Source organism: Colias croceus, chromosome 9 (assembly GCF_905220415.1).
Source record: "Colias croceus chromosome 9, ilColCroc2.1".
Classification (NCBI taxonomy): domain Eukaryota; kingdom Metazoa; phylum Arthropoda; class Insecta; order Lepidoptera; family Pieridae; genus Colias; species Colias croceus.
In genome coordinates this window covers 10,381,990-10,400,044 of record NC_059545.1, presented here as the reverse complement: position 1 = coordinate 10,400,044, position 18,055 = coordinate 10,381,990, and the positions used below count along the sequence as shown (strand labels likewise).

General features: G+C 33.0%; 3 protein-coding genes across 4 annotated transcripts; 2 read left to right on the top strand and 1 right to left on the bottom strand.

The window, feature by feature from the left end:
* LOC123694468 (tektin-B1-like) lies at window positions 1-3,125 on the top strand. Its single transcript, XM_045639918.1, has 5 exons — window positions 1-201; window positions 965-1,187; window positions 1,585-1,722; window positions 2,055-2,140; window positions 2,396-3,125. The coding sequence occupies exons 1-5, from the start codon at window positions 38-40 to the stop codon at window positions 2,580-2,582; spliced, it is 798 nt and encodes a 265-aa protein (XP_045495874.1). The 5' UTR covers window positions 1-37; the 3' UTR covers window positions 2,583-3,125.
* On the bottom strand, window positions 3,081-7,643 carry LOC123694467 (serine palmitoyltransferase 1). Its single transcript, XM_045639917.1, has 6 exons — window positions 7,487-7,643; window positions 6,966-7,414; window positions 6,062-6,329; window positions 4,754-4,913; window positions 4,188-4,311; window positions 3,081-3,982 (listed from the first exon to the last, which is right to left on the bottom strand). The coding sequence occupies exons 1-6, from the start codon at window positions 7,511-7,513 to the stop codon at window positions 3,658-3,660; spliced, it is 1,353 nt and encodes a 450-aa protein (XP_045495873.1). The 5' UTR covers window positions 7,514-7,643; the 3' UTR covers window positions 3,081-3,657.
* Window positions 7,644-11,890: 4,247 nt separating this feature from the next.
* Window positions 11,891-16,297, top strand: LOC123694469 (putative inositol monophosphatase 3). 2 transcript variants are annotated; one of them, XM_045639920.1, is made up of 4 exons: window positions 11,891-12,077; window positions 14,203-14,652; window positions 14,881-15,029; window positions 15,917-16,297. In XM_045639920.1, exons 1-4 carry the CDS (start codon window positions 12,065-12,067, stop codon window positions 16,277-16,279), a joined length of 975 nt encoding a protein of 324 aa, XP_045495876.1. In that variant the 5' UTR covers window positions 11,891-12,064; the 3' UTR covers window positions 16,280-16,297. The 2 variants fall into 2 exon arrangements, with proteins under 2 accessions (XP_045495876.1, XP_045495875.1); XM_045639919.1 differs by lacking the exon at window positions 11,891-12,077 and having other exon boundaries at window positions 13,781-14,652.
* The last annotated feature ends 1,758 nt before the right edge of the window (window positions 16,298-18,055 follow it).

The window sequence follows — 18,055 nt, the reverse complement described above, 5'->3', positions numbered from 1 at the left end:
AGAAAATAGCAAACGTGTATTAACAGACGTGTGTCACATGGGGTGGGAGAAACTGAAAGAACTAACAAACGTATTCTGTAGGCTCGAGAGAGAGATTCAGAATAAGGATGACGCGTTGTTCATAGAGAGATATGTTAAGGATTTGGACAGGGAAAGCACGGGGATATCGTATAAGTTGGATCCTACTAGGATTCCTGTTGAGTGAGTGTATAGTTTAAAATATGTTTGATTTTTACACATTTTGTTGGTTTTTGAAATGAAACTTCTTTATCGGGGTTGGAAAAAAATTTAGTGTAACATTTTTTCGTTACGCGTGACTTTTTCTTATCCCTACCACGCGTGATTCGACGTATTTCTGTAATGTTGCATATAATAAATTATTTTTTGAAAAATAAGGTCATAAAGAAGTTTCACTTCTTAACTACGTGTGTACACTAGTACACGAACACATTTTGTTTTGTATCAATTATTAAATTATGTCTTCATTTATTAGTTGCGTGATGAAAGAAGAACACTTGAAAATAAAATTGTGGCAGCTATTAATCATTTTATTTGCGTAAATATAGTATAGCAATGTAATATAAATACGTATAGTACTAAAGGCGAGCAGTGGTGGCTCAGTGGTGAGACCTCGGACTTCGAATCGATAAGTCCGGGGTTCGAGACCAGGCGAGCGCGCAGGAATTAAATTGATTTTTCAATTTATCTGCGCATGTTGTAACATCACCACTGCTCGAACGGTGAAGGAAAACATCGTGAGGAAACCGACATGTCGAAGAATTAAAAAGTTCGACGACATGTGTCATCCGCCAACCCGCACTTGGCCAGCGCGGTGGATTATGGCCTGTACCCTCATAGGAGGCCCGTGTCCCAGCAGTGGGAACGTATATGGGCTGATGATGATGATGATAGTACTAAAGCATTTATTTTTAATTTTTTGGTTAAATAAATAACACTTCATTAGATCCATGACAGAGGAAAGTTACGTCCACTGTATCGAAAACACGATCAAAATAGCTGAGCAATTAATAAGGGAATCCAAAGCTTTGAGAGAGACGATGTTCAAGAGCAGAGAACAGGCGCGAAATCAGATGTTCGCTCAGAACCAGCAAGTGGAGATGGTGATGAGAAGACGAGTTTTTGATATACAGAGAGCAAGGAATGAAATGGAATGGCAGAAAATGAAGGTAGATAGGTAGCTTTTTAAGGTAGAAAGGTAGAAAGATTTTGTTGTCTATGCCTGTTTAAAAAAAAAAAACGTACTCATTGGTTACGGTTTTATCGTTTTAGCTCAGTTGTTATCGTATTGTATGGAACAAGCCTACAGCCAACAAGCCAAGCAATCATTTTATGTGCTGAAAAAGACCTTTAAAAAGGTCAACATTTTTAAATATTATCTATCCGTAGTGTGCTGTCTATCTCTATATTAAAATTAATTGAAATGCGAGTAGGCATTTACAAGGGTTCATAATTATAACAACCATAATGTGGCAATCAGAATATTTATAGGAATCAATGATATATAAAAACATATTTATAATCACATTTAACTAAAAAATAAACTCTAAAATATTGTACCTACAGCTAGAACAAAACCTGGTGAAATTAGACAGAGAGATAGAATCTCTCCGTGCGGCTGTAGCTGATAAGATAAACCCGACTAAGTTAGTTGAAACTCGACTAGACGCAAGGACTAGACGACCGGTGTTGGAGAGAGTTCAGGTACATTATTTATTTTTTCTTTATACGGTGGAATATAAAAAATAAATAAAAGACAACCAATAGGTGGCGTACGGCGAGCCATTTCTTCCAGACACCCGTCAATCGTTTCTTCTTTTTAACGATGTTACGCTAAAATTTCTTCGATTTTTGTATGTTGATCATGTGTTTTTCTATAACGTTGACTTTAAGTGATCATTTTAACTAAATTCAAAAAAGGACAATACCTTAACTAACGTTCAAATAATGTTTTGTTACGTACTAAAAAAACATCTTTTTTTTTTTCTTTTTTGATATGTTTCTGTCTAAGATTGGATTTTTACATCATTTTGCAGGATAAACCAATGCGAGGATTAATAGAGGAATACGAAAGAGTGCACACGAGTAGTAATTTATTGGAAAATAAATTGGAAGATGCACTGTAAGTAACCACATAGTTAAATTAATGAATTTTAAAGATTTATTAAAAATCTCAAATTAAGAATACTATGTTTTTGAGGGCGCTGAGAGAGCGCGTTGAGAGTAAAATTTCAAATTCACGTCATGGCAATACCGTCACGGCGCATGGAGTAACATCAAAGTAACATGAAAATTTTGGTATTTTTGAATTTTGTCAAATAAGTTTCATTTCTGACATACACGCTCTTTTTTACATTTTCACCACGTTTATTTACAGCACAACATACCACGGAATGTACAACCATCACCAACGAGTCACAAAAGACTTACAATACAAGAACCAAGCGTTGGAAACGGATAGACGTTTGATTGAAATCCGTAAACCGTTACATAGCGCGGATGATACTGAATTTAAACGTAATATGGGTTATTGTCATATGAGTGACGAATTGGTTACCGATTAAAACTATTTGTTGGTATAAGGAAGCAGGCGTGGTCCATTCCATCCTTTACATACCTACTCGTCAAGTAAAAAAGACCATACGTCTACATAATATACTTTACAAAAAAAAAATTTTTTTTTCCTCAAAATTTTCGCCAATAAAGTAGACTTTTTTTTGTTAAAAAATCTGTGTAGATAAAAATGTGCCTTGTGACAATAAAGCCTAATTTACGAACTCAACCAAGGCTCAATAATATTGCTGAAAAAATTAAAAAAAAAGTTGAGACCGCCTATCCGGAAGTTTTATAAAGAAAAAAATTACTAGTACGATAAACTGAAGAAATATTTTGATTATTATTACTAGGTACGACGTAATAATAGCTCAATGCATTAGGATATTCTTAGGCACCATCTTCTTAAAATTGACTTTATCACTATTTTTTATTTTACTTAGTGTAATATTAAGTCGGAATCTGAGTGTAGTATAATTTAATGATAAGGTAAAATAAAAAGGCATATGAAAAAGTAATAATTTAATAATATTAATTATGTAACATGATGTGCACTGTGTCATTATTATATTTATTATGTAATATGTACTAAATAACATCTTTTATTTCTCTCCTTCCCTAGATTACCTAAACATATAATTTCTATACTTAATGATTTCAAACTGGAATTATTGAATACTGATATTATTAATTTTATTTTAACTATGACGAGTCGAAATTATGAAAGTGTCGTGTCGTGATGCTATATTACATGCCAAATATCCAATTTGTCACGACACAAACATTTGTAATACCTGCATATGGTTTCTAATGTATACAATAAATGATTTGATTTGATTTGTATGAATCCGATTTGATCTTCCTAATTATCTTTGTGCGTGAAATTAAATTCACGTCATAATCCTATAATAAATTTGTGACAAAATGAATAATATTATTCGTATAAATATACATATTATAAACAATTTTTAAGGCAGTGTACTGCCAAATGTCGACTAAAATTAATGCACTAAAAATTAAAAATAACGATCAAACAAAAATATTATGAGAATATGTACTTTAACCTTTACTTGATCAAACAATTAATTAATGTTCTAAAGGAAGAAATTTGTCCATACTTGGCCCAACTTGTTCATATGCTTCATCAAGTAAACTGCAAATTAAAGCTATGTTTTCATCGTTCAACTTCCTACTGGAAGCCAAACGTATGGAAGGTTCCGGACAGTTCACTTCTATATCTCTCAAGTACGCAGCTACTGTTAAGGCCACTCCCTTGTGTAGGCAATAGTTGGTGATGTTTTTCAGGTAACTGTGTTTCAGTCTGTCCGTTAAATCATCTTTAAGGTAGATATGTTTGACGGGGGACAATTCGTCTCCTCGGAATGTGTAGTGCTTGAGGTTGGCCAGCGCCCTGAAACGAAATATTATTATTAAATATATAAACGATAGCTATATCTACATTAAATGTATACTTTTTGGCTGACTGTTCACGTATTTCTTTTCTTTCAACAGGTGTATAAAATTAATTTTTTTTTTCATAAAAAAAATTAATCTGTACACAGTTTACTACGACATTCCTCTAAAATCTGAAGCATCAACACAGGAAAAGGACTCACTTATTCAGTTTCCTCGAGTTGTCGTCAAGTTCAGAAATAATATTGGGTTGTTTTTCAATAATATCCAACGCAGATATCGCGGCCTGCGTCAACATGGGTGGCAGTGACGCACTGAAACAGTATCCTGCAAGGAAATAACATAATAAGGATATTTATATTTTCTTGATTTTTCTTGTAATATTTGACGTCGCTTTGAAAGAAATAGTATGAGGTATATAGATTTTTATTTAATACAAATGCCATAAAAACAAAGTTCTTTAAGGTAGGTGTGGAAGAATAAAAAATGTCTTATAGCGGTATTGCATCGACTTATACATTATGTAGGTAGCTTTTTTTTGAGTTTTTTTAGGGTACCAAACAAAAAGACGCAGCTTTGAAACCCTACTTGACTGAATATTTTCCATCATTTATATTTGTCAAACTTTGTTTAAGTTTTATTCATTCAAATACAATTTCTTCAGATGCACTATTGATTCTAATATTTATAAGCATTTTAAGCTAATAACTAGAAAGTAACAAACATTACAACACATATACAAATATAAGATACATAAAACAACACATACCCAGGCCAGAAAGTCTCTGGTGTTCCACAATGAAGTGTGTACCAGCACAAAAACCACCCACTGTCGCGAAGGAATGTTCTAGAGAGCCCACGATCAAGTCTATTTCGTCGCGCGGTACGTTCAAATGTTCTGTTAGACCGCGACCATGCTTACCTATCACCTATAAGAAAAGAAAAAAAAATTGGAACTCCGGTATCTGTGGTAATATAAACTATGCAACAGATACCCAATCCTCAAATTAAACTAGAAATGACGATATAAAAAATTAATATATCGAACCATGTAATAAAAAAATATAAAACCGAAAGAGTGTTAAAACTAAGTCTGGTTATTCTGATACACCCCCACACAACCCACAAAAAGAGTGATATTATAATTTATTACTTTTTTATTTATTTAGCCAAACCAACAGTAAATACATAAAAATGTGGTTAATTTAAATCTAGAAATATACCTAACTACATTAATTTTATATAAATATATATTATATTGGACCGAATGACTGGGCTCAATGACGTGCCATGACTGAGGCCTATGTCCAGCAGTGGACAAACATGGGCTGTTAATGATGATGATGATGATGATACTATATATTATTGATATTGATATCTGTTTTGCAAATATCACCATTGTGCATGTTATGGTAATTAGAGATAAAAGATGCTAGGTCTAATTGAATTGAAAATTAAGGGCAACAATAGCATACACTTTTGTTGTTTTGATGGTAATAATTTGATGCTAAGTGACTTCCTCTATAAATTGTGGGGAAATAGGTCAGATGGTCGTAATTTTGTAGTATACATGTATGAACAGATGAACTACATTGTATTTGTTTTTATATTCACCATTTCATTTAATTAACCAAATCCTTTTGAACATTTGCAAAAATAAAATTTGATACTTTCGAGTAAATATTTTTAACAAATACTTAAACTAAAATTTCAAGCAAAAAAAATGTACAAAAAATATTGTAATTTCAAATTTTTTTTATTCCATACTGTGATATTTACTGCATGTGATAATGTATTGATCAGATAATAACAGAGTAGCCTTGGTTTTATCATCCTGTTTTATTTTTTTTAGTATGCACTGAATATACATTTTTGAAATGATTTAAAGGACAATTTTTTTTTATTATATTTTTTGCAAATGGAATCATAAGTAATGAAACAATATTTATGTAAATCTATAGTTATTTGATGTATAGACTGCCTGTGCATCACGAATAAATCGAGCTGATTTATGTGGTGCTTTTTTGTATACTTTAATGTCTTTTTTTTTCTATTTATAAAAAAAATGCATACTCACACCAATAGTTAAACTTTCGTCCAAAATGATCCTCAATTTGAAACGCCTAGCCAACTCCACTAGCCGTCGTAACGGACACATTTCTCCAGTATTCATATAAATAGCTTCGGCTACCAAGAAAGCTCTTCTTTTGGGATTCAACTGCTTTTTATCAGCTGCCTCTTGGAGTTGTCTTTCAAGATCATTCATATCATTGTGTTTGAAGTATTTTATTGTGCTACGAGATGCGTCAAAGCCCTTTTGTATAGCGAACCATACTTTTTCATCTCTGTGAATTTTTAAAAGATTTTTAGTAACATAGGTATATTCTCTTTGATATTGATGGAGGTCACCATGTTATGTTTATGCAAATAGTGGTTTTGGTACAGTCACATGCATAATTTATTAACAAACATAAAAAGAATGTTTTTTAATTCAGCTGCTATATTTTTTTTCCAATAATACTTACATAATATATCTTTAGCATTATTATTATGTCTAAATAACTATTATTTACAAATTTAACCATAACCACATTATTAGATTCTAATTCCTAAAGGAATTTACCGAAGATTTTCCTTTATCCTGTTTACAAACTACAGCTAAAACAAAAATCCACATGACATACACTATAAGCAATATCGTTCATCCTTCCCTACAGGAAATAATGTTTTACCTTAATACTGTAACATACTCATTTTTTAAAGTATCTCAATTAGTAAATTGTTTATAGAAAAACACATTTTGAAAAATAAAAAGTTGTCAAAAAAACAAAAAAAGCCTCTACATCACTTTTTGTAAAAACAAAATTACATATATAAACGAAACAAATAGCTAAATATAAACCACTACAGTGTCTTATTTATTTCTGCATGATCTGACGGTTTCATTGAAAATTTACAAAAAATTGATTTAAGACACTTACGCAAAAATAATGTCTCCCTTCTTAGCATAAGCGGGGATAGCACTTGCTATTGTGGAAAATCCATATGAATACACACAAGTTTCCTCTACTTGCAGAAACTTCGCTAAACGCTCTTCTAACTCCAAATGCACATCAATGGTACCATAGAACCCTCTGGGACCACATGACCCAACCCCATATTTATGCAAGGAATTAATTGCACTATCCATGATAGATTGTTCCTTATCCAAGCACAGGAAGCTTGTAGCACCAACATTCAATACACCATCATCTATTTTGCCCATTGTAGGTGGCTCTTCTACAGGTATGTTCTCAACTAGAGGCAAGGGTTTCCACTCTAAAAATTTCTCTCTCGTCAATATAGGTTCAGATTTTTTATTCTTCTTAAGCCATAAGTATGCGGAGCCGACGACTACTTGAAGACCGATGAGTAAGGTCCACCAACTCGCCTAGTAATAAAAATAATTGTGTTAAATTTTGTATTAATTAACCTTCAATAAAGTTGGTTACTATTAACTTACCGTATCGTATATATCCATTAAAATCATTGTGTTAGAAAACTAAGTCAGCTTGGTGCTAGATAAAGTACAAATGCATAGAATTGAGGAAAGGTTCAGTTTTTATGCCTGAAACACAAGTGAAACATCAAATCAAACTCGCAAACTCGTTACTCGACCGCACGAGTCACACATGAATTTGTTGATTACCTACTGTCAGGCGTCAGTTGCCAGAACTGTCAAGTGTCAAGTGTCAGCTGTCTTACGCTACAATATAATATATACGTTGGTAGATTTTCACCAATTAGTCATTGATTTTCACACAGATTTTAATGTCATCGACACTCATCGTCGGCTTTCAACTTCTCACCGTACGATATACTAGCATGCTACTCTTGATGCTACTATTTAACGCCTATTTTACCTATATGGGGGTTTTTGAACTCCACGGTGTAAGCTGGCCCAATTCATGCAAAGCGTCGTGCTCGACTCCCGCTTTAAGAAATTGATAGAATATTCCATTATTATATTGTCCAATAATATTCGTTACAGTTCGTTATAATTTAAATCGCTAGAAACATTTAAAAACCAAGCTGGTGCGAATCAGGCTTGCAGAAAGGAATTATTGAACGGCAAAAAACATATTACTTTTATGGGAATTCCTCTAAAATAATAATAATAATAATAAAGCCTTCTTTATTCCATAACTCAAATTTTACATTTCAAATGGTGTTAGTATTATTAGTAGGTATATTATTATGCTAGTTAGTAAGTGTTAGTTTTATTGTTTATTTAGTTGAGGTATGGATCTCGTTGAGTAAAGGCCTCCTCCATTTTCTTCCAAAGATTTCTGTCTTTTCCCTTATAAATCCAATTTTTCCCCGCGACCCCTATAAAATCATCAGACCACCTTTTGAATGGACGTCCAACATTCCTTTTGCCCGAAACTGGTCCCTTCCATCTGGTAGTTAGCAGTGTCCACCTTTTGTCAGTGTAGCGCGAAATGTGACCTGCCCATTGCCACTTAAACTTCAAGGCGTGGGTAAGTGCGTCTAAAATTTTTGTTTTTTGGCGTATTGTTGTGTTACTTATTTTGTTTCTAATGTTTATATTTAAGATACTTCTCTCCATTGCCCTTTGTGTTGTATTTAATCTTTGTTTTACTTTATTAGTGTAGGTCCATGTTTGACAACCATACAGTAGACTAGGCAAGATACATGTATCCATTACCGTTCTCTTTATCTTCATACTGTAGTTCCCTTTTAGTATTTCTTTATGTGACCAAAACTTTTTCCATGCAATATTTATTCTTCTTTCTACCTCTTCTTCGTTATTGTTTCTATTAAATGATATTTGTTTCCCTAAATATATGTAATTATTGACGTATTCTATCGTGCCTCCATTTATGTTGATAGGTATTTTAAAGCTATTGGTAATAATTTTTGTCTTACTTCTATTCAACTGTAAACCTACTTTGCCACTTTCTTTATCTAGCTCCCGGAGCATTTCTTGTAATTGTTTGGCTGTTTCCGAGAATAATATGATGTCATCTGCAAACCTGAGATGCGTCAAGCGTTGTCCATCAATATTGATACCATATTTTGCCCACTGTAAGCTAGAAAATATACTTTCCAGCACTGCTATGAAAAGTTTAGGCGACAAAGGATCGCCTTGTCTAACTCCCCTTTCTATTCTAATAGGATCACCTCTTCTTTCTAGTTTTACCTTACTGGTACTGTTGGAGTATATGCATTTTATAATGTTAATGTATTTGTCTTCCACGTTTGATGTTCTTAGTGCGTTCCATATTGAATTGTGGCTAATGCTATCGAAAGCTTTACTATAATCGATGCAGGCTATGTAAAGAGGCATATTATATTCTTCGTATTTTTGGATTAGTTGTTCCACTGTATGAATATGGTCGATTGTACTAAAACCTGAACAGAAACCCGCCTGTTCCACTGGTTGTGTGAGGTTAATTTTATTAGCAATTCGATTTAATATAATAGAAGAGAAGAGCTTGTATGCACTAGGTAGAAGGCTGATGGGTCTGTAGTTACTCAATTCCAGCGGATTCCCCTTTTTATATATCAAAACTATGTCAGATGAGCACCATTGTTTCGGTATTGTTTCAGTGTCTATTATCATATTAAATAGTTTTGTTAGGTGTTTCAGTAAGAAAGGGGCTCCTAATTTAAGAGACTCATTCGTCAATCCATCAGGTCCAGGGCTCTTCTCGTTTTTAAGTTTTTTTATTTGTGAGTGTACTTCTCCTTCTCTTATTGGTTCAATTGAATATTTGTTGTTGTCTTCGCTATTGTGTCCATAGTATTGTGTCTCCTTCCCTTTCTTGCTGTATAATTCTCTTTTTTCCTCCTCCTTTCATTCCTCTAAAATATATTGATTTTATTCTATTTTTATTGTTGTAGCGGCAATAGTTAATTGTAGTAATAATCAATTCTGTGAAATTAAAAAAATCTTTAAGGTGGAGTCCCTCAGAGCAATATTGCTCTGAGTGGAGTCCAAAATAGGTAGTCGTTTCATTGGCCCTCATTGAACAATACGCTCTTGGCTGTATCACACCGTGTTTTCCAATTACAGCACTAGAGCGCATTATGCGGCAAAATGCTTAACGTTGAATGTTCCAATTTAAGGCTTTGTCAGACAGGACGCGTATTTTAGCGCTGCGTAGTAGCGTTATAGCGTCCAGGGTCCTGTTTTAACGTCACGCGAGGCTTCGTCAAACAGAATGCTTTAGCGCGCGTTATTTCGCCATTCGCCAAAGCGTAGTGCAGATCGATAGCAGTGTGAAAAGTTTGTTCGTTATGGAGATGTCGAGTGATTCAGATGTGGAAGAAATATTACTTTTATATGCTTTATCACGGTCACAGAGAAAAAGAGTATGGGTGCACGACATCAATCAAAAGAGAAAGGATTTAGGAGATCTATCATCGTTTGTGTCGTGAGCTTGCATCACATGAAGATCGTTTTTTTACATACTTTCGTATGTCTCAAGATTTATTCGAAGAACTACATGAACTGACATCCCAAAAATTTGTACATTGATATATCTTTATACGAACTATCCTTCGTATTATATAAGCATGGATATTTTCTAACCAATTCTATCAAATTTTCGGTCATTATGCAGTATTTTATAATTATTTTACGCCTATTAACTCCGACGCTAAAATAAAATTTGTAAAAAAATACAACACCCGACGTTAAAGCGTCCTAACGCCGCGACAGAGCGTTGCGTACTGCTAGCGCCAGCGCTCTGTTTGACGGTATTCTACGATGGTAGTACAACACATCTTAGCGTCATAGCGCGGCGTCAAGTTAACGCTCTGACGCACGCTAAGTACGCGTCTTGTCTGACAAAGCCTTTACAGCAACGCTTCGCACAATCGAGCACTCTTAAAAGTACCTAATGCGCGTGAATTGATGCGTGCAATCGATTTATCGTTAGTAATTATTAATTGTTGGAAAAAAAAAATAAAGCTTTCGTTTCATTGTAGTTTTTTCGAAATAATGAAGTACCTAGTTCGAAAAAATAAACAAAATTCAAATTACTTAAAATAAGTAATCGTTAATAGTTTTCAACCAGTTATTATGTATACCACTTTATTTAGGCTGGTTACAGAGCTTGACCGACCATCAGTGCGTACACAGTACGTACGTCAGTAGCGCTTGTCATATGTATGGAAATTCATAAAACCGTTCATAGCTAGACCGACATACGCACGCGTATTGTCATGCGCATTAGTGTCATAGTCATACAATTGTTGATGCGTATCGTCAGGACCGTATATACATAGTAGTCTTTGGTCAGGACCGACGGTACGCACTGACGGTCGGTCAAGCTCTGCAACCAGCCTTACACATTAATGAGGTTATTGCTAACCAAGAAGCATAAAGTGTATTAAATGTGAGCTTCTTGTTGCTAACTCTATGAATTTTTTTTTTCAACACTGAACTTAGCGCAACCTGCTGTTGCGTTTCACGTTCCAATTAAGCATCAGCATAATTCGGCATTGTGCGCCACTGAGTCGCATTATGCTCTGTAACTTAGATTACAAAATAAAGTACTGTAATTGGAAAACAGCCACAATGTTTTTGACGTGACAACGTCTTATAATTCGATAGAGCCGGCTGTACGCACGAAAAAATCATGACTCATGCGGCGTTACCTCGCTCTGAACCGACTTTACAGACAACCATTTTTTTTGCTTAGATATCGGTTATCATTTTCATTAGAAATTGCAAATCTAATTACTAAAGAACGATTAATTAGACATGACTCATTTGTTCTTAGTCAAGTTCTTATTAGTACATACTTAGTACATAGCATAGACCAGCCTATACGTGGTATAATAATTCTGTACTTACAGAGGATTGATTCAATTTGTCGTAACTCGCACGTCATTCAAGTACCTATTCTAGAAACTTGCTTATAATATCGACCATCGTTTCAATAATTTTACATTTTATTAATTTTATTATTTGGTAGGTAGTGTGTGTAATTCTCGACTCAATAAAATAAATTTAGTATATAATATAAGGGCGATAAATCGATACCTATATTAGGATTATTTTTTTGCAATGAAGTCATTTGGTGAGTTTTCTCTTTTTAATTTTGTAAAATGTAAAATGTCGCGAATTGAGAAGAAAGTGAATTTGTCCATGTTTCCCACTTTACTATAAACTAGCTTTCCGCCCGCGGCTTTGCCCACACAACTGTCTACAACCTAATAAATCATATACGAAAACCTATCTCTTAAATCAATCTATCTTTTAAAAAAACCGCAACAAAATCCGTTTCGTAGTTTTAAAGATTTAAGCATACAAAATTGATTATACTACTCTATGATATGGACTTATTTACAGAGAAAGCGACTTTGTTTTAAAGGGCTGATAGACGTACGAACTTTAAAGTCGCGGTTTTAAAGTTCGCGTACTTACTCGGCTCGCAGCGGTGACAGACGTGCGAGCCAAGGCGGGCTTCGAGTGTGCTTCGAGTAAAATTTCAAACATGTTGGATCGTCAACGAACTTACTCGACGGTTTTTAAGTACGCGTACTTGGGGTGACACACGAGCGAAAAAGGTCGTCGAGCCACAAGTTCGCGTACTTATAGGTAAACCAGAATCTGATGGCAATTAGGGAAATCAAAATTTTGAGTGTGCAACCCTAGGGAAAATGGACTGAACGATCTTGATACTGCTTATTTTTTATTTTGTCCTCAATATCATTAGTCGTACATTACATAAGTGGACAATACTGTACATACGTAAATATTATGTAGGTACATACTTACATGTATACCTAATATACAATTATACATATAACTTTTATACAAGTAATACTAGTTCAGGATACATCCCCCATTTTTGCAAGTGACTACTATCAAGCTGATTTTCCGTTTGTAGCTTTATTTTGATGAGACACCGAATAATTTCGTGTACGAAACTCTCGATTGTGGTAGCTAACAGAGATAACAAGGAAAAAATTTTTTGATTTGATGGTTCTCAAATATTTATTTTAGCACTTCTTTCTAAGGAAAAAATTTTTTGATTTGATGGTTCTCAAATATTTATTTTAGCACTTCTTTCTAAGGAAAAAATTTTTTGATTTGATGGTTCTCAAATATTTCTTTTAGCACTTCTTTCTCATTATTTACACATACCTACCTATATTTGTATATTCATTACCAGTATCAGTATGCGATGTGAAATTATCGATATAATGATAATGTAGATCAAAACTGCTTATAATTTTTTATAAAATAAAATAAAAATAAAATAAAACTATGTTTATTTTCGTAAGTATTAACAGATACAGACATTATAAAATTGACTTGGACAGCTTGGACTTGACGAATAGCCGTATTGGAAACTCCTGTAATAAGTTTTCATAAATTTATATTCTAATCAACAAACAATATTATAGTTACCTACATATAATATTTTTTAATTTAAAGTATCAAAACGGGTAAGTCCAATTTACCAATAAAATCTTCAAAATTGAAAATTGTGATGTGTTTGACCCTTCTTCATCGAATGTTTTTCTATACACATTATAAACAACACCTCTTGCTTTTGATCGCATCGGCTTTTTCGACATTTTCGAAGATTTTTTAGACAAAATCCTAAAAATTATTCATCAACTGCAAAAAAGACAAATAATTTGACAACCAATTTGATAGTTGTCAAATAAGTTGCCACATGAAAATCTTTTATTTCTTAAATATAAATATGCCATCAGATTCTGGTAGACCTATACTCGTACGTCTGTCACCCCTTTTATAGTATGTAGTTAGTGATTTCCCTAAAATAAGGTCAAGCATAAACGTTCGGTAACCTCATTAGATGCTCAGCTTATATAAAAAATATTTCAAAAGGCGCATACATTTCTATTATTCCGAACAATAAAAAGTTTTTTTTATATTTTATATGAACCTACGCAAAGCATTCTGGTTTCAGAATCTAATTTCCTGAACAGGAAACCCCAAGGGAAACCCGAAACCTGTGCCCGAAACCAATTTCGGCAACCGAAACTTTTTGCCTATATGTCACTTTCACAGTTCAATGTCAATGTCAAAATAATGCACAATCAAAATAGAGTTTTTGGTTTAGCACTTTATATATATTATTAATTATTAACATAATATTATTTAAACGTATATTAAAATGAACTTCGGTGGTACATTAAGACTTAATAAGTTCGCGTGTTTCACTTTAGGTTTCGTGTTGTTCCTTATAATTTACTGGAGGTCTAGTGGTACTTCTTATCCTTCCGACACAAGCGATCTCGTTAGCATAAAATCGTTGTTAAATGCTGCTATATATGCAGCGGAAAGAGGCGGTATCAAGGTGATAGAGGGTAAAAACCGTGGATTGAAAATACACAGTAAAGGAAAGACGAAAGAGGGAGCAAATGATCCCGTCACTGATGCAGATTACGCGTCCCACTGTGCCATGTATTATACACTAAAGAACGCTTTTCCGAAGCTATCTATAATATCTGAAGAGCATTCGGTTGCTGAGGAAGATTGTCAGAACCAAGAACCAATAGACTTGGATTCACCTCCACAAGGACAGAGAATTATTAACTACATAAGCGACGAACTTGTTCTCGCGAAAGATGTCACAGTCTGGATCGATCCGTTAGATGCAACACAGGAATATACAGGTACTATAAATATAAGCACTAAGCATTAAATCAATGAGTCTTGTATAATTCATATAAATAATCTCTCAAAAATTTCATTTTTTAATAATAACTATTTCATTGTATATTTATATCATGAATCTAGAGCATAGAATTCTTATTTATAGAAGAACTGACTTTACTTGTAATCTTAATATATTTTCATAAATATATAATATATGTACATATATAAATATTGTAAAATTTCAGAAGCATTATATTCCTATGTGACAACAATGGTGTGTGTTGCAATTAACGGAGTACCAATTGTGGGGGTTATTCATTATCCATTCCCTCCCACGACATATTGGGGCTGGCTCATGAAGAGGACTTCAAGTAATATACCAAAAGTTTTATATGTAAGTGCATTATTATCAGCTTTTACCTTCTTCAATTATAAGTTTAGTTCTTAACGGTAAAGTTAACATACATTTGTGGATTCTCTACTGGTAATAAAATCTACATAATATATTGTGTTTTCATGGAAATAATCAAAGAAACACTATGCATAATATGCTTATAATATGTCTAAGGTTACAGAATCAATGTCTCCCCATATATGGATTATAATTCAATTCTATAATATTACATATAGGCGTCATACCTTATAAAAGAAGTGTGTTGACTGCACATAAATATTTATCCTTTTTTAATTACAGAATAATTCATGGCCACAGTGAATATTGTAGCTAGTTTTGCTTGCAATGTTTAATTATCAGTGCAATAGGGAAAATCTGTAATATAATAAAAAAAGTGTTATTGAAACAATAATTACAATTTTATTAATCGAAATAAATGGAGCATACCTACATTTATTCAACAATATGTACTGGCTTTCGGAATTTGGGATATACATTAAAATAAGAATAATAAATTCAACAAACAAATCCTTTTAAATATTTTTGGTATTGGACAAAATTTATTATTTTTTTTAACAAGCCTTTAAATATTTGTTTTTAAATAATTGACGACGCGGTTGGCGCAGTGGTAAAGTAACTGCCTACTGAGCCGACGGTCCCGGGTTCGATCCCCGGTCAGGGCAAATATTTGTGTGATGAACTCAATTATTTGTTCTTGGGTCTGGGTGTTATTATCTATATATGTATTTATTAAATATTATATTTATCGTCGCCTAGTACCCACAACACAAGCCTTAATTGAGCTTACTGTGGGACTAGGTCGATTTGTGTAATAATGTCCTATAATATTTATTTAAATTTATTTAATTTGTGCATAAATCTTTCAGAAAGAAGACAACAAACTTCATCCCAGAGTCATCGTGTCGCGATCGCACCCTGGTAAAGTTGCTGACATAGCGAACAAGGCATTCGGACCAAAAACATCGATAACACCCTCCGCTGGTGCGGGAAACAAATACATGAGTGTCGTAAACGGTACACACGACATATACTTACACGAAACGGCGATTAAAAAGTGGGATCTTTGTGCGGGACATGCTATTCTTAAAGCCAATAACGGTACAGTGACCACTACAAACGGAGAACGAATTGACTATTCTAGCGGCAGTAATGTTGTCGTCTCTGATGGGATACTCGCTACATTGTATGATCATCAGTTCTATTTGAAAAAGCTTAAACAGGTTCTATAGTTATGGTTTGAGTTAATTATTGAATTATTAAAAAAATGTTTTGTCTCTCTCGTTCTTGACATTCAGTATTGCACCCTTGTTCCTTGTTTTGTCGAATTCTATCAAATTGTATGTATGTGTGTGGATATAAAAATCTGGATATGGCTCCAGTGATGTCCAATATATGTTGTATTTTAATGTACATGTTAATAAATTATAAAATTAGATTAATTAATAAGTATGTTAAAATTAAATTATAGACTACCAAAAGTGAATATCAACTTGCTTGCAGCTTTGCGTGCGTCATCTCGTAGTAGCCATTCTTCTTGACTTTACCCTTTTTTGCTTTCTAGTTTTGGTTTCTTGAGAAAAGTTTACTAATGTTGTTATAAAAATGAAATAAATTCCACCAAAATTGTTTCATTCGATTTGGCGTAAAAATGGCACATAATATATAGATAAGTCACTTAGGTTGTGTTGACTTTGTTAAGCTTTAAAAAAAAAATCAACTAATTTAGTCAAAATTTAGTGGACATTGCAATATTTATAGTAAAAACATAAGGTATTTAGTTAATATAGTTGGACATACAAGTAGGAGTAACTTTTTTATCCAAGTCCTCTAGATTATACATATTTTAGAGTCTATAAGTACATTATACATGACTTTAACCAAGACATTCATGATCATGATTCATGTTGTTCTCATTAAACATTAAAATTATAAAATTAAAGGCATTTATTTATTATTCTACTATGTAGAGAATAAAGAGATAATCTAATTAATGTTCTCTTAACTATAATATTGTATAGTAAATAAATGTTTTATAAGTACCTCCATCAAATTAGATATTTCAAATAACCGAAAGCTAACTTTGGTTGACAAAAAAAGTTTTAAAAATCCTCAAGTCTGTAAATTCTCTACAAAAATGGTCTGCATCAATTCTTACCATTCCCGAGATCACAGAGAGTCACATTATACATCTTGTAGATGGCCAATTTTACCATTACTTATTTCAGGAGTCAGGAATTATTTAGTCACATTATACATCTTGTAGATGGCCAATTTTACCATTACTTATTTCAGGAGTCAGGAATTATTTAGTCACATTATACATCTTGTAGATGGCCAATTTTACCATTACTTATTTCAGGAGTCAGGAATTATTGTTAATAAAACTATTTTTATGTCTAATTTGACGAGGTTGTTTGGAGGCTATTAAATCAAATTAAAAGTTTATGTTAAATATGTGTAAAAAATAAAATTACATAATGCAGAAAACAAATGTAATTGTAAAAAATCAAAATAACTTATTTAAGGTGACGGTTTGTGATTGATTTGATTGTTATTTAAAAATAATGTTCTCATTATTTTGAATTTGTTAACATTTTATGTATTTAAAATTTAAATTGTACATAATATATTATATTATGAGAAACAAGAAATAATTTTTTTCTTTCTCCCATTTATTAAAATACTAGCTTACCGCCCGCTGCTTCGCCCGCTTTGTCTAAAACCTAATAAATTCTATACTATAAACCTTCCTCTTGAATAACTCGTATCTATTTAAAAAATCCGCAAAATAAATAAAATTCTAGAAGAATCTAGCAGTAGATACTTTTGAATCGTCAAAATATATTTTGAAATTTACCACCAAAATCCAAATTAGGTTTAGACATTTTTGTGTGTACAAGAAAACCAACACATAAAATACCTATACAGGGTGTCCCAAAAAGTAGTGATGAACGGAAGCTGGGAGGTAGAGGACCACGAGGGCTATCCGAATCACCCCCATGTAT

Excerpts from the sequence above, each read along its gene's own strand:
- LOC123694468 (XM_045639918.1), top strand. The coding sequence starts at position 38 with ATGGGGTGGGAGAAACTGAAAGAACTAACAAACGTATTCTGTAGGCTC. Across the intron at positions 1,188-1,584 it reads TGGAATGGCAGAAAATGAAG|CTAGAACAAAACCTGGTGAA; the intron begins GTAGATAGGTAG and ends TTGTACCTACAG. Across the intron at positions 2,141-2,395 it reads AATAAATTGGAAGATGCACT|CACAACATACCACGGAATGT; the intron begins GTAAGTAACCAC and ends GTTTATTTACAG.
- LOC123694467 (XM_045639917.1), bottom strand. The coding sequence starts at position 7,513 with ATGATTTTAATGGATATATACGATACG. Across the intron at positions 6,330-6,965 it reads AAGGGAGACATTATTTTTGC|AGATGAAAAAGTATGGTTCG; the intron begins GTAAGTGTCTTA and ends AAAAATTCACAG. Across the intron at positions 4,312-4,753 it reads CCAGAGACTTTCTGGCCTGG|GATACTGTTTCAGTGCGTCA; the intron begins GTATGTGTTGTT and ends ATTTCCTTGCAG.
- LOC123694469 (XM_045639919.1), top strand. The coding sequence starts at position 14,151 with ATGAACTTCGGTGGTACATTAAGACTTAATAAGTTCGCGTGTTTCACT. Across the intron at positions 14,653-14,880 it reads TGCAACACAGGAATATACAG|AAGCATTATATTCCTATGTG; the intron begins GTACTATAAATA and ends GTAAAATTTCAG. Across the intron at positions 15,030-15,916 it reads ATATACCAAAAGTTTTATAT|AAAGAAGACAACAAACTTCA; the intron begins GTAAGTGCATTA and ends TAAATCTTTCAG.